Source organism: Callorhinus ursinus, unplaced genomic scaffold (genome assembly GCF_003265705.2).
Source record: "Callorhinus ursinus isolate GAN/ISIS: 27379988/994484 unplaced genomic scaffold, GSC_fseal_2.0 scaffold8, whole genome shotgun sequence".
Classification (NCBI taxonomy): Eukaryota; Metazoa; Chordata; class Mammalia; order Carnivora; family Otariidae; genus Callorhinus; species Callorhinus ursinus.
In genome coordinates this window covers 47,878,361-47,893,884 of record NW_027397070.1, presented here as the reverse complement: position 1 = coordinate 47,893,884, position 15,524 = coordinate 47,878,361, and the positions used below count along the sequence as shown (strand labels likewise).

The window sequence follows — 15,524 nt, the reverse complement described above, 5'->3', positions numbered from 1 at the left end:
AAAAGAAGGAACTGAAGGAGGAAAGGAGAGGGATGGTAAATGTATACAAACGTTTTTTGTGAAAAATAACTCTCCAAAGGAAAAAGCCTTATAATGAAATGTAAAACACTGGACTCTCTAAAAACAAACCCACCAACATACTCTCACCTGTGTAGTGACAACAGGATCCCCAAATTCAACAAGAACACAAAACATACTCACAAATGACAAACTTGACCAGGCTAATGAGTATAGTATCAGAACTAGATATTAACCATGAAGTACACAGGGGGCATCAAATAGCCAATCATGTGAGGGGACAAGGCTCTCACAAGAAAGGGGGGGTACTTTTCCTATAACACAGACTCTCCAGTTGCATGTCCACAGTAGTGAAGACAAAAAGATATTTCTCTAGATAGAGGTCTAAAAATGGGAAAAGCAGCCTATAGGAGAATACAGAGGCATTTTGAACAAAAAAAATTTTAAGAGACAGAAAAATTAGCTTAAAATATAACATTCTGTAAAGGAAGAAGTAAAACTATCAGTTTGCAGATGACATGATGCCATACATAGAAAACCCTAAGGACTCCATCAAAAAACTGTTAGAACTGATAAATGAATTCAGCAAAGCTGCAGGATACAAAATCAACGTACAGAATCTGTTGTGTTTCTCTACACTAATAATGAACTATCAGAAAGAGAAATGAGAAAATAGTCCCATTAACAATTATATTAAAAAGAATAAAATACCCAGGAATAAATTTAACTGAGGAGGTGAAAGACCTGAACACTGAAAACTACAAGACACTGATGAAAGAAACTGAAGACACAAATAAACGGAAAGATATTCTGTGCTCATGGACTGGAAAAATTAACACTGTTAAACTGTCCATACTACCCAAAGCAACCTACAGATTCAAGTCCCAATGGCATACTTCACAGGACTAGAACAAATAATTCTAAAAATTTGTATGGAACCAAAAAAGACCCCGCATACCCACAGCGGTCTTGAGAAAGAACAAAGCTGGAGGTATCACGCTCCCTGGTTTCCAATTATATTACAAAGCTATAGTAACCAAAATACTAAGGTATGGGCATAAAAACAGACACATAGATTAATGGAACAGAAGAGAGAGCCTAGAAATAAACCCATGCAAACATGGTCAATTAATTTACAACAAAAGAGGCCAGAATATATAATGGGGAAAAGACAGTCTCTTCAATAAGTGATATTGGGAAAACTGAACAGTCACATACAAACGAAGAAAACTAGATCACTATCATACCATACACAAAAATTAATTCAAAATAAACAGATTAAGGACTTGAATGTAGAACTTGAAAGCATAAAATTCCTAGAAGAACACATAGGTGGTAAGCTCCTTGCCATGGGTCTCTTTTGATTTTTTTTTGGGGGGGGTGTCTGATTCCAAAGGCAAGGGAAACAAAAACAAAAATAAATGGGACATCAGACTAAAAAGCTTCTGTGCAGCAAAGGAAATTATCAATAAAACAAAAAGGTAACCTACTGAATGGGAGAAGATATTGCAATTCATGTATCAGATAAAGGATTAACATCCAAAATATATAAAGAACTCACATAACTCAACAACAAAAAATCCCAAACAATTCAATTAAAATATGGGCAGAGGGCGTGAAGGACATTTCCCCAAAGACACACAGGCCCACAGGCACATGAAAAGATGCGCAGTATCACTAATTTCAGAGAAATGAAAATCAAAACCACAATGAGATATCACCTCACACCTGTTAGAATGGCTATTATCAACAAAACAAGAAATAACAAGTGTTGTTGAGGATGTGAAGAAAAATGAATCTTAGTACACTGTTGGTGGGAATGTAAACTGGTGCAGCCACTGTGGAAAACAGTATGGAGATTCCTCAAAAAATTAAAAATAGATGTATCATATGATCCAGCTATTCCACTTCTGCATATTTATCCAACGAATATGAAAACATAACTTGAAAAGATATATACACCTCTATGTTCACTGAAGCATTATTTGCAATGGCCAAGATATGGAAACAACCTAAGTGTTCATCAACAGATAAAGAACATGTGGTGTATACAAAAATATACATACACACAATGGAATACTACTCCGTCATAAAAGAGAAGGAAATCTTGCCATTTGTGACAACATGGACAAACCCTGAGGGATTAGGTTAAATGAATAAGTCAGAGAAAGAAGACAAATACTGTATGATATCATTTATATGTGGAAGCTAAAAACAAAACAAATGAAAGAATAAAACAAAACAAAACAAACTCATAGATACAAGGAATGGATTAGTGGTTCCCAGAGGAGAAGGGGGTTGAGGGGTGGGTGAAAGGGCTCCATTTCAAGCTGATGTATGGCACCTAGATTTATAGTGATCACTTTGTAGTGGACACAAATACTGAATTACAATGTTGTACACCTGAAACTTATGTAATGTTACACATCAATCCCAATCAATATAAATAAATAAATAGTAACATCCTAATTGGAGGCTACTTTTATAAAGCATCCATACATATAAACAGCAAAGAAATAAAAATTAGTCTAGAAAGGAAAAAAAAATCACTCTCATGAGATTAGAGCATTAGCCATGTTAACTGTTGTAAAGTACAAATCTCTAAGATCTCATTCAGCTCAGACTTCTAGGTTCCTTCATAAAACTTCCCTCTGCCTCCTACTCCAAGGAATGGGCTAGGATAATGAGTAAATATATAAGCACTTACTCCTTCTGCCGAGGGTCACTAATGATGTGGCCTATTCTCTCAGTACTTATGCTGGTCTCCTGCGAAGGCAAGGAAGACAAGAGTGTCATCTAACCACAGAAACAAATAAAGTATGATCTGTCATCAAGTTCACACTTTCCCGTAACTGTGCCAGCAACCTCAAAGGCACATGTCAAATGTCAATCTTAAAATCCAACAGCAAGTTTATTTCTTTTTATGGGAATCTATCTTAAAAGTGTTATGTTATTCTAGACTTATTTTTCTCTAGTGTTCCAAAAAAGTCATTACAAACCTTGTTTACTATAGATAGCATTTTAATAGTGAGTTATTAAAGTATATAGAACTTAACAGGCTGCACACCAACCTCCCCAGATCATACAATTACAGCCCCAATAGCCTTCATAATGGGAAATTTACCCAGTCCTCACTGGTAACACCTAATATCTGCTGACTAAAGGTACACATATTAAAGGAATTTATAACTTAAAAAAACTGTTACCCTGTCTTATCTCTTAAGCATCATCTCTTAAAGTAAAGCAGAAGTTTGTACAAATTGGTTCTTAAATTTAGGGTTGTTAAGACTGTAATATGAAATCTTACCCCTAACACCACAAGCAATTCAGAAACTAATCATCTCCAAAAAACCTGAAAAATGGCACAAGGCACTCACCCTTTATTTAACTTGAGTACATTTACAATGAATGTCTATCACAGTACCTGGGGAAGCGCACCAATGGTACATGAATAAGAGTTACGCACATCAGAGTAAATGTTAAAATGAGAGCGCGTAAGTCATGGGCATGAATGTCAAGAACGTGAAGCCTGTTACTCAAACACATCTGTTACTGGGCAAATATTATGATCGGTATTCATTTATGTGTGTGGATTAGCCTAAAATATTAGGGTACAACTGACTATAGAAAAATTAATTTGAGGTCAGATTCTGGGCGGGAGTGGTGCTAAATGAAAAGGTTTCACATACTGTATTCTTCACATTCTTCATCCATTACACACATGCCTCCTGGTCACAGACACAGCCATAATAGTGGGGCCAAGGGAAAGGACGGGTGAAAAATGAGCTATTTGTTACTGCAGAAAAATTATTAACTTAAAGGGCCGTAATGTTTAAATTTACAGTTTATTACTGTGTAAATTACAAGCAGTACTTTGCGTAATTAGCAGTTCGTTGGCAGGGAGCTGTGAATGAAACTCATTATTTATGATTACAATTTAGAAAAAGAGAAGAGGGGTGGGGGAGGGGAAAGAAGGGGGGCAGAACATTGACCTCTGCTACAAATGACAAATATCCCTTTAAGGTGATGAAGATGAATTAAACAAGTAAATATTATCCTATTCATCTGAAATTCTTAGAGGCACATCCAACAGGCCCTAGAGTTTCCTTCCAGGCAAGCTAAAGGGAGCCTTCAAGACAAACTGATTTACTTCCATGGAAGTAGAAGGCTCTTATTTTACAGGAGCTGAAACAAAGTAAGGTAGATAGTAGGTAGAACATTATCTTTCAAGTCTAACTGACAAAGAGAAAAAGTAAAACCATCTCTCTGTTCCCTATTCCCAACCTCCTGCCTCCCTCCACCTTACATATTCCTACCGTATTAGCTGTCCTGTTAACTAAGAATAAACTCCCAGAACAGTGAAAGCAGCATTTTAATGTCTGTGAAATCAATGAGGCAAAAGAAAAAGGTATCATTCTTCCAATACCAAATGTCTTTCTAATTAAGAGACTTGAAATTGAATTTAAAGATTAAAAATATCTGAGTTCATCTGGAAATAAATAGCTTCATTTCTTTTACATAGCTAAAATTTCAGAAAACGGTTCCTTATTTCAACTACAAAACAGTAGCCCTTTGAGGGTAGCCAGGCTGTGGCTGTGATCCCTATGTACCTGGCCTGGCACAGAGCCTGACACAGAGTAGGCATTCTAAATGTTTATGCAGTGACCGCATTAATGCTCTGAAATTGCCCTTTGCCCACCACCATCCTATCTAACTAGGTATGAGCCCCATTCTTAACCTACCTTCTATCTCAAAGCTAGAGTAAAAAATTAGTTAAATTTTTAGGGGCACCTGGGTGATTCAGTTAAGTGTCTGCCTTCAGCTCAAGTCATGATCCCAGAATCCTGGGATTAAGTGGTTCCCTGCTCAGGAGGAGTCTGCTCATCCCTCTCCCTTTACCCCTCCCCCCCACTTGTGCTCTCTCTCAAATTAATAATCTTCAAAAAAATTAATAATTTTAAAAGATAAAAGAGAAGTACAGCTGGGTTCAATCCTCTCTTCTGCGACTTCTATCTGGGTAATATCAGACATTACCTAGCTTCTTTGAACCCAAGTTTTCCTCATCTGCTAAGTGGGAATATCACCTGTTCTATAAGGCTGTTAGGAGGATTAAATGAACTGAGTGCCCAGTACAGTCCCTGACAAAGGCAGAACTGAATAAATGGTAGAGAGTCCTCCCATGTGGCCAAGGAGAAGCTTTTGAAATCTGATAACAGGTTTTCTTTCCAGTTTTTTACTTTTTAATGAATTCTAGAATAAAAGACCAAAGTGAGGACAGAAGAATCATTCATGAATTCAGGAGTTATAAAGAAGCCAAGAGTATTTTAATTTCTACAATAATAATATAAGGTTAATCAAAAGAAAGAAGAGACAAGAGCAGGCCTGTAGATTTATAGACAAACTGTCATAACAGTATTTGCTTTGTCAAAACTTATGTACGAGTTCAGCTTCATCTTTTACGTGTGTATCCATTTATAGCCTCCATTAAGGCTCACTCTTATGAACTTGCAAAATATTTCAGTTGGCTTAATTTACTCCAAGGAATTCTGCAGCACCTTTGCTCATCAACAGGGTACACAAATCCCACAGGGATTATTGTCCTCCCAGTCTCCCAGTGAGCCCAGTAGACAGTAAGAGCAGTCACCTTCCCAACAAGCCGTCTTCGGCCCTTTCTGAGGCATCGAGCTGCAGCTCCAGGCAGACGATTCAAGCGGGCATGGTACCCTAAAAAAAAGAAGAAAGTCCTCAGAAACGGAATGCAGAAGATTCATTAGCAATGATAGGCTTCTAGTACACCAAAGGCCTTCCTCCCCAGGATCTTACTAGACTAACTCCCTCTTTTTTTTTTTTTTACTTCTTTTTAAATTTTTTATTGTTATGTTAATCACCATATATTACATCATTAGTTTTTGATGTAGTGTTCCATGATTCATTTTTGGTGCATAGACTGACTCTTAAACTAGTATCACTAGTCTTTTTGCCAAGGATTTATTATTCTGTCTTTGCAGTATGATCTTAAGTGTGTCTTTACCTCTGACCTAGGCATCTTCACCTAGAAAGGAGGGATAATCACTCGCTCAGTCCTATCATCCAGGGCTGATGTGAAGACTCAATGAAATAGCCCAGCGAAGGTACTTTATAAACTGAAAACACTACACAAATAAAAGGCATTATCAACAATTTCTAATTACAAATTAAATGCTAGTTATTATTTCAAAAACATTTAAGTCATTAGAATAATAGTAAAACATTAGAATAATAGTAATAATAGCCTGTATAGTATAGTCCCATTTTTCTAATTGCTGTATGTATTCTATACATAAAAAACACAACTGGAAGAATCCACACCCAAGTGTTAACAATGACACTGTCTCTGGGTATGGAATTACAGGCCATTTTAAATTGTTCTTCCTGTTCTTATTTGTGTGCATTTTAAGTGGTCCGTAAAGAACTTTCAGAAATTGTCGCTGAAATGTTTGAGGCATGTTATTAAGATAGCAAATTTGTGCTTCAGCCAGGCAATAATCTTTACCAAGAGCCAACTGTTTTGAGAAGGACTTTCAATCACCCAAATTTATCATAACAAAATGCTATAGGAGTTTACAGCTCTGGGCACAATTCTGTTCACCAACAGATGCCCAACAAATACTTGATAAATGACTGATTGATTACTGGGCACCCCAGAATCATAAATTTATAGAGCTAAGAGAAACCCCTGAAACAGTTTGCTCAAAGCCGCAATTATTTTAAGTGATGACCCCCATATCCCAAGGAAATGAAGTGACTCTGTCAGTCAGAGCTAGAAGACAGTACCTCAGAGTATTATCACCCCAGTTCCTTCCCCCTGTCCTAGGCTCTTTCCACTCTACCCTGCTATATCATAAGTAAAGGAAAAGCAAAAGGAAAGGATGTATTTGTGTTTAAGTCCACAATAATAGAATAAAATAAAATTATTTAAGGAATTATTTTAAAACCATCCAATTAAAAAAATGTCATTATACCTTGTATGTGAATGTTCTTACTGAAATCTGTTCTCTTCCAAGATCCAATACTTCAGGCTCCCACTGAGCACTCCATAGCCCATCGGTTTCACAGCAGGTAAGCAGCAGTGACACGCTGCTAGGCTTCCTAAATCTGGCACAAATGGCAATAGCAAGCTGAAGGAATGCCCTGCTAATAGATATCCCAAGAGTCTCCATGGGTTGATTTAGGTACGAATGGAGAACCTCAAGCTTTGAGACTCACCCTTGAATCTTCTAGAAAAATCCCTGGACTAGCTTCAAAATTCACATAGTTAATGCATGCTTAGAGGCATGAGTATGCTTGCCATGGGATGATTCTCCCCAAAGAGAACCATAAAAATGTGAAGTGTATTTTGGTCTCCAGAACTTACCTCTTTGAGCTGGTCGAGAAGGTAAAAGGAATGTGGAATCGGAAAGTTTATCCAGTCCAGAATCCATTCTTTCTACTTCAGGGCAATGATCAGGAGCCCACTTCGGCAGAAGATTAGGGACAGTGAATCCTGGGACACATTCTCCCTCATAGAACCAATCACTCTGCTCATCATCCCCTAAAGTAAAAAGATGGTATTGTTAAGTTGGAATTTTAACATGTTCTATGGAAAACCAAACGGGAGGATGACTTCTCAGAGCTATAGATTTGATTATACTTTTTAAATAAAATCAAAGTACAAAAAAATTGTTTTGATCCTTCTTTTTTATCTGTATTATGATGAAAACTAGAGTGTCAAACTAGTTTCACATAAATGTCATACTGTGGTACACTGGACTTTTTTTGAGAGTAAAAAACTAATAAAGCTACCATTTACTAAACCCTTACCACCTATGAGGGTCCATGCTAAAAATCTGTCAGTATACTATCTCTTCTAAACCCTACACTAATTTCAACTTATAAATGAAGCAATTAAAGCCCAGAGAAGGCAAGATCAAGTTAGTAAATGATGAAGCCAAGATTTGAACCTAAAGCCTGACTAACTCCAAAGCCTTTAACACAAAAATAAGTTGCCTCTTCTGTACCATTCTGTGGTATAAATGGACTTGGGGGTTCACAGCCCACAAATGTTTCTCAATTCAAAACTAGCTACTCCAGAGGGATGTTATATTTGCATTTGTCATAATAGGTGAATTAAAAATGTATACCTATACCTCAATTCTTCCTTGGTACCCCATTAATGCGACAGAAAAATCATCTTGACACTAGCAATCCAAGCAACCAGGAAAAAACTAACCACAGGGACAAGCAATATAATCCCCCACGGCTTGTCATAAAGTTACACCATTTGCCCAAGGCCAGATTCTTCATCAGTGACAAAGTCAAGACTAGACACATATAGCCAGACTCTTGGCTCAAACCTCTTTCTACTGGCTAGGATGACAGCAACTCAGTTTGGAACAGAACTTGTTCCTACCCACAAAAAGTAGTACGACAGATAACTTTAGGTCTGCCACTCCATACTTCTTTCAAAATAGCAAGGATGAAGGGAATTACTACAAGAACATCTAAAGAATTCACGGTGTATTCATTCTCTAATATATGCCGGATCCCAAGGAAAACTGCTCAGGCCATGTTAAGCACATGAAGTATCAGATTCATGGGCCACTGACATGAGCCAGGATAATGATAACTCTTAACTCACGTTGGAGATCTCTAAAAGGGAAAATGAAAATGCCCGTAAAAAAGTTACTCAAAGTGTTCCCTTATAAAAACACACCACCAACAGCTGTTTCTCTAGACAGTGGTTCTCAAACTTCAATGTACATCAAAAGGAGCAGAAAGTGTTGTCAGAACAGACTGCTGGGTCCTACCCCCAAAAGTTTCTGATTCTGGTCCGGGAAGGATCAAAAATTTACATTTCTAACAAGTTCCCTAAGTGATGCTAAGCTGATTTCAGAACCACATTTTAAGAATCACTACCCTCACCAAACCATGTACACAAGATGAACTAAAGACAGGCTTCAGAATTAAGAACGATTAGTTTCTCTGCATGTCAATATATTAATTCCTTTCTTATTCATAAGCATTCCTTAGGCCATTTATTAAAACAGGATAGTTAGCTAGATCGTATTTCCTGAAGACTAATGGCATCCCATAATGGCATTTTTTTGGTTCTCAAGCATTCACTCAAGATTTCTGGCAATATAAAAAGGGACTCACTGCATTGGAGGAAACCTTGTGAAGTCATCTAGACCAGTAGTCCCCAACCCTGGGTTCACTAGGATGCATGATACAGCAGTTCCCCCAAAAGACTACTGGGCAGAGAATAAGGAAGAGGCTGATGGGTCAGGCTCCGGACTTCCTGCTCCTCTTGCTTTAACCAAAATAGGTTTAGCTGTTTTATAATCTGAGGTTCTATGTCTAATTCTGTTTGAGGGAGAAGAAGGAGAATTTCCCCCTTATCTGGCCTTCTCAGGAACTAATTATTAAAGAGTTTACTATATGCCAGGCAATGTGTTACCCACTGTAGTTTCAAATAATAAAAAAAAATTCCTGTCTTGGAAGGCTTCAATGGAAAAGACACACATCTATAAACAATAACGTCATATGGTAAGTGATAAGAAAGCACTAAGTATAGAGAAAGAAAGAGTAAGGGTTCTAGGAGATGAGACCTGCACGGAGTGTTTATCAGTCGGAATCCTCAGGAAATGCACACACATTTAAATGGGATAATCGAGACTTTAATGAAGTGACTATTTACAAAAGTGTAGACAGTATTAACAGAAACCAATAAGGGATGGTGAAGCACCCTGGAGCCAGCACAGTGGGGAATCTTTACCCTTCCTAAACCTGAAGCAGCACGGAGAAAGAATGGTTATCAGAGACCAGAGAGAAAACTGAGGTTATAGAAGGCTGCCGAACAGAAAGGGAGCCAGGGAAAGCGACAATCCAATGTGGTAGACTGCATTATTGTTTCCAACTCTTCACTACCTCCCTATGATAATACATCCATGCCTTTTGCCTTTTATCATGAAATTCCAGAGCCTTCCCCTTGAGGCAGAGAGCATACTTCCTCATCCCACTGATAACTGGCTTGTCATATAACTTGCTTTAGGTAGTAGAACATTAGCAGATGTGACTCAAGCACAAGCTTTAAATACGTATGTATGCTCTGGTTTGGTCACTTAGCATTCACGTTTTCCAGCAAGAGAAGCCCATGCCACACAGAGCCTCTAGGAGAGGTCCCATGATAAGATACGCTGAGTAGATACAAACCTAATTTAAAGCCTAGAGACCAGGTGAGCTCAAGTTAGATCAGCTGAACCACAGCCAACGCCCAGCCCCACAGCAAGAAATAAATGTGGTAAACCACTGAAATTCTGGGGCTGTTAAACAGTATTATCATGATAAAAACTTGCCTAATACACTCAGTATCATTCACCTCCCTCCCTCCCTCCACTCCTCTGCTAATGCCTCCTATTGGCCAAACCCCATAAGAAATTGAGAGCAAAAGACCCCACTGATTCAGTCTATAAATATGCCCTGGAGGGGCAAAAGGAAAACTGTGTCTTGGCGGATGACCCACCATTCAAGAAAAGGTAAGGATGAGATTTCTGGCAAAGACACGAGCATAAAAAAAGACATGGAAGCAGAAAATAACATAGCTTTGTGCTGAGAACTCCAAGAATCTAAACATCATCAGAATGCATGAAGTTGAGACAGAGAGGAAAGCTGGGGCTATAGAATATTCTAAAATCTTCCATCATAAACCAAAGATTCCTTACCAGTAGAAAGGTTTTTCCAAAGGCCCAACACTTCATCTGTCCACACTTTCTTAAACCTCTGGATAATTACACATCATAGTCTTTAAGACACACATTGTGAGGGGCGCCTGGGTGTCTCAGTCAGTTAAGTGTCTGCCTTCCCCGCAGGTCATGATCCCTGAGTCCTGGGATGGAGCCCTGTGTCAGGCTCCCTGCTCAGCACCCAGAAGCTGAGCAGGGAGCCTGCTTCTCCCTCTCTTCCCGCTCATGCTCTCTGCCGCTATCTCTGTGTCTTGCTCAAATACATAAATAAAATCTTAAAAAAGAGAGAGAGACACATTGTGATGCTCCATAGAACAGTATAAAAGCAAAGAAAAAGCAAAATTTGTAATTCTGAATAGTATGCACTGGTTTATTCATGGAAAGACAAACAGACTTCCCTGGTATGAGACAACAGAATCAAGACCTTAGCTGCACCCTACCTGGGAGTATACACACACAGCCTCTAATGACACATAGCTCCCTCAGAATCAGAAAGGGATAGAAATGTACTCACAACCTCTATTATAGGAGGAAGCTCAGCAACTCCATTCATGCCCACGACTCTGAGGCACCTGAGGCACAGGTCAGATACCCTGCCCCATGATCTCTCTCCAAAATCAGAAGTTGGATCCTGAGTGTCACAGTCCCAGGATTCCTTCAGTTACTAGGGAGCCTATCTGGATCAACCTGGACATATAGCCATTGTGCTTCCGTCCTTCAGTCACTTAAACCTTAAAGAAAAATCATTGGCTCTCAGAGCTAAAAGGGACTTTAGACATCTACAAATCCCTTATTTAGATTATCAGAACTACAGTCCAAAGGAGCTATATGAAATTATTACTGGTACACAATTAGTGTGGTCCTAAGCAAGTGCACAGGATAAAACAAAGTTTCAAATTACTGTTTAGGCTATAAAGATAAAGAACTGGTAATTAACATATACCAGCCTTATTCACAGTGCTCTATGCTAAACTTCAGGAGTTTTAACATTATAAAGATGTTTTCTATAATATATTCATCTAGAACACTATGCTCATTTATAAGTAAGGTTATAAAAGTAAATTCTTATGTAAAAATAAGAATGTCTTAATATCCAATAAAAAGTATAATACAGAAGGATATTTTTTGGTTCTAATAAAATTAGCAACTTCCTCAAGTCCCATCCTTGACACTATATTCCCCTAATCAATGATTCTCAAAGTCTGAACTACCTGCATAAAAATCACTGCAGGTACTTATGAAAAATTCAGATTCCAGGGGCCAACTCTAGACCTATTTGATTTCTAGGAGCTCAGGAATTTTAACAGGTGGCCTTCAAATGCTCTAAAGTTTGAGAGCCACTGCCATAAACCACCACCATATTCTCAAGTGAGTCACTCCTCTAATTATTAGAATCTCCCCAGAAATACCAAACCAACAGCCCAAAGCTGGGATCAAGATTACCTTGCCGTCCTTCATCGTTGGTAAAGAGCCCTGTGTCACTGCTGCTACACACACTGCTGGTTTCACTGGAAAAAAGAGTCAAACACAAGAGAACACATCAGCTCCTGTGAAAAACACAGCAGTGCCCGTTCTGATTTTCAAATCTAACATCCCAAGTTTCCCTGATTTCACTCCAGCTCATTAGCCAATCACAAATGTAAATTTCATAATTAGGCCAAAGAGGAGAGCTTATTTTCCCGTAAAACGAAAGGAAAACTCTAAAACTTTTGCTTATATTTCAAAGTACTTTATAAACATCTAAATTCACTCAGTTAGGTTAGCATTAGAAAGTTATTTATTAAGGCTCACAGAAGTAATCTCAACCTGTCTGGGTATATCAAACACCACAAATTTATCAACCCATTTTATTTATAAATACTGTCAATTATCAGTTTCAAATGAAGCTATCCAACTTTAAGACATCTAACATCTATCAAGTTTTCTCCCCATTTACACAACAGCTAACAAAAATCCATGAACAGAAAAAAAGTCAGTATGAAGACATGTATCATATGACCTCACTGATAATGAGGAATTCTTAATCTCAGGAAACAAACTGAGGGTTGCTGGAGTGGTGGGGGGTGGGAGGGAGGGGGTGGCTGGGTGACAGACATTGGGGAGGGTATATGCTATGGTGAGCGCTGTGAATTGTGCAAGACTGTTGAATCACAGATCTGTACCTCTGAAACAAATAATGCAATATATGTTAAGAAAAAAAAAAAGAAGATAGCAGGAGGGGAAGAATGAAGGGGGGGGAAATCAGAGGGGGTGACAAACCATGAGAGATGACGGACTCTGAAAAACAAACTGAGGGTTCTAGAGGGGAGGGGGGTGGGGGGATAGGTTAGCCTGGTGACGGGTATTAAAGAGGGCACGTTCTGCGTGGAGCACTGGGTATTATGCACAAACAATGAATCATGGAACACTACATCAAAAACTAATGATGTAATGTATGGTGATTAACATAACAATAAAAAATTTAAAGAGGAAAAAAAAAAGTCAGTATGACCAAAGTTATGTTTTCTAAATTTAATGTCTTCCTGATATGAAGTGGGTAAAACAACACTCATTTTCAAAACAAAAGGTTAAAAGTATAAAAATATTATTTATAAAAATATAAAAACAAACTCCATTTGAACCCACTGAAATAAAACTTTTGCCCTATAGAATTCTGTTCAACTGGCTGCATTTCCCAAGCTATCACTAACAATCGATTCTGCCTCTTCTTACGCTGCATTTCTTCTGCCTAATCTTCATTAAATTTGATTGATCTGGTTCAAGAAAAATTTCTCTATTCTTTACAATATGAACTATTTTCTTGAGTGGGAGTGTTTCCTTCCAAGCTAGCCAATTTTTTTCACCTACTCTACAAGCTGGAAGAAACCAAAGCAAGGAAGAAACATTCTCATCATACTGCGTAAGGAATAGGCTTGGCAAAATCCCAGCCTACATTTCTGGATCAAAAATCTGAAAATATTTTGTATTTTGCAACATTTCCAAGTATCTTGCCAACACTAAATCCTTAAAATGCTGATTAAATTAAGTAGCAATGCCTTCTTCACTTAAGTTTATCTCTGAATAGATCCAAGAAATTTGCTGCAGCAAGAGCCAATAAAATGTACTCGATTTCTTCAAAGGTTCTTTCATTTTATTTTCTTCTCTACTTGTAAGTGGGAACTTTCTCAGGTGTCATTCCAAGAAATGTCTCACAAAACTATATGACCGGATTCTGATGGATTTAGAATCTTCAAAGAGCTCTGTAGTAAAATCCAGAAGATATCCCCACTGAGTTCTGCACTCTTCCTACTGCTGAGTTCAAGGAACTGTGCCTGCTGAATGTAACGGTGTTATTTTTGTGCTTTTAGCAAATTCCTAAGGGTATCAGTGGTCTAACTCCCTTGAGTCTTACTACACGTTCTCTCATATTACTACTTTATTATCCTCATCTGGCCTCAAAGATAAAAGCAAATTTGACATTTTTTAACTCCTCTTGAGTGGAGTAAGGAGTGCTTAAAAAGCACATTAGGCCATGGAACAGATACTTTAGCCCACCATCATGCCATATACTTTATTAGTTAGCAATATCACTAACTGAGATTTAGGGATCGGGAAACAACAGCCCGCCACCTATTTTTGCGATGACCTGTGAGCTAAGAATGATTTTTACAGTTTAAATGATTGGAGGTTAAAAAAAAAAAAAAATCATTTTGTGACATGTGGGAATGATACGAAATTCAAATTTCAGTGTCCATAAATAAAGTTTTATTGGAACACAGCCACAGTTATTCATTTACATATCATCAATGGCTGCTTTCACACTACAACTGCAAAGTTGAGCAGCTCCAACACTGAACATATCACACACAAATCCCTAGAATATTTACTATCTGGTCTTTACAGAGGAAATTTGCTGATTCCAGCTCTACATGTATTACAAGTTCTACTCAAGTATTTAGTATTAAAAAATTAAAACTGTTTGCTTTATTACAAAATCTATCAGTTCTTTTCCCCATTCATTTCCAGTCACCTGTAAGTACTACAAGCTACAGTGCTTCCTTGATCCTTTTTTGCATGGATTCCATTCTCTCCTCATATTCTAAACAAAGGGGGCAAACTCAAAGAAATCTGCTGGATCAAGAAAGGTGTTGGTAACCTAAAGCCTTCCGCACATTTCCTATTTTTGTCAACAGCATTTGAGAAGACTCACTGTTTTTGAAAAAGCTTGGATTAAACTTGTCTAAGCTTTCCATACATAGTTAATTCGAGGAATGGCAATGTCACAGAAATATCATCAGAACTTTAAGACTATGATCAAGGGAGACAGATATTTTCTTCATAAAGAAAATCTGTCTTACAGAATGCTTATTACACAAAAGTATCACCAGTCTACTGGTATCTGGAAATGACTATTTCATTAGACAGCATCTGCTAATTCTATTTACTCTCTCAGAAGGACTTGCATTGTGGAAATCTAATCATATGTAAGAAATTGTTAGCATAACTTGGTGAAAACAGAAGTGGGAACTTTGTGGCATGTACTATGATACAGCATGCCAAAATGTAGTGCTAGCTAGAAAGTAGAAGCAAATATTTCCCCTTCCAAGTTATAGGCCAAAGTCGTCCAGTCCTACAGACTTCATTCACTTCTGGCTCAGAGGTCATGACTTCTTTAAAAAAAATCAGGTTGGTGGGACTTTAATAACGATTTAGTCAACTACAAAATGTTAAGTTAGCTAATTAAACAGAATGTTTAATGTCTAATTA

General features: G+C 37.8%; 1 protein-coding gene across 14 annotated transcripts in view; it reads right to left on the bottom strand.

Moving 5' to 3' along the window:
* GPATCH2L (G-patch domain containing 2 like) overlaps positions 1 to 15,524 on the bottom strand; it is a 151,377-nt gene that overhangs the window by 55,337 nt on the left and 80,516 nt on the right. For 12 of the 14 annotated variants that reach the window (XR_012379085.1, XM_073895617.1, XM_073895618.1 and 9 more), the window contains 4 exons: positions 12,222 to 12,286; positions 7,412 to 7,588; positions 5,663 to 5,742; positions 2,726 to 2,784 (listed from right to left, as the gene is read on the bottom strand). Coding sequence is in view for 12 of the 14 variants with exons in the window: in XM_073895617.1 (XP_073751718.1) it covers positions 2,726 to 2,784; positions 5,663 to 5,742; positions 7,412 to 7,588; positions 12,222 to 12,286 (381 nt within the window). In the remaining 2 variants the exon portion in view is untranslated. Of the gene's footprint in view, positions 1 to 2,725; positions 2,785 to 5,662; positions 5,743 to 5,823; positions 6,171 to 7,019; positions 7,153 to 7,411; positions 7,589 to 12,221; positions 12,287 to 15,524 lie in introns of those variants that run through there. The other 2 variants (XR_012379086.1, XM_025869596.2) reach the window with 2 other exon arrangements.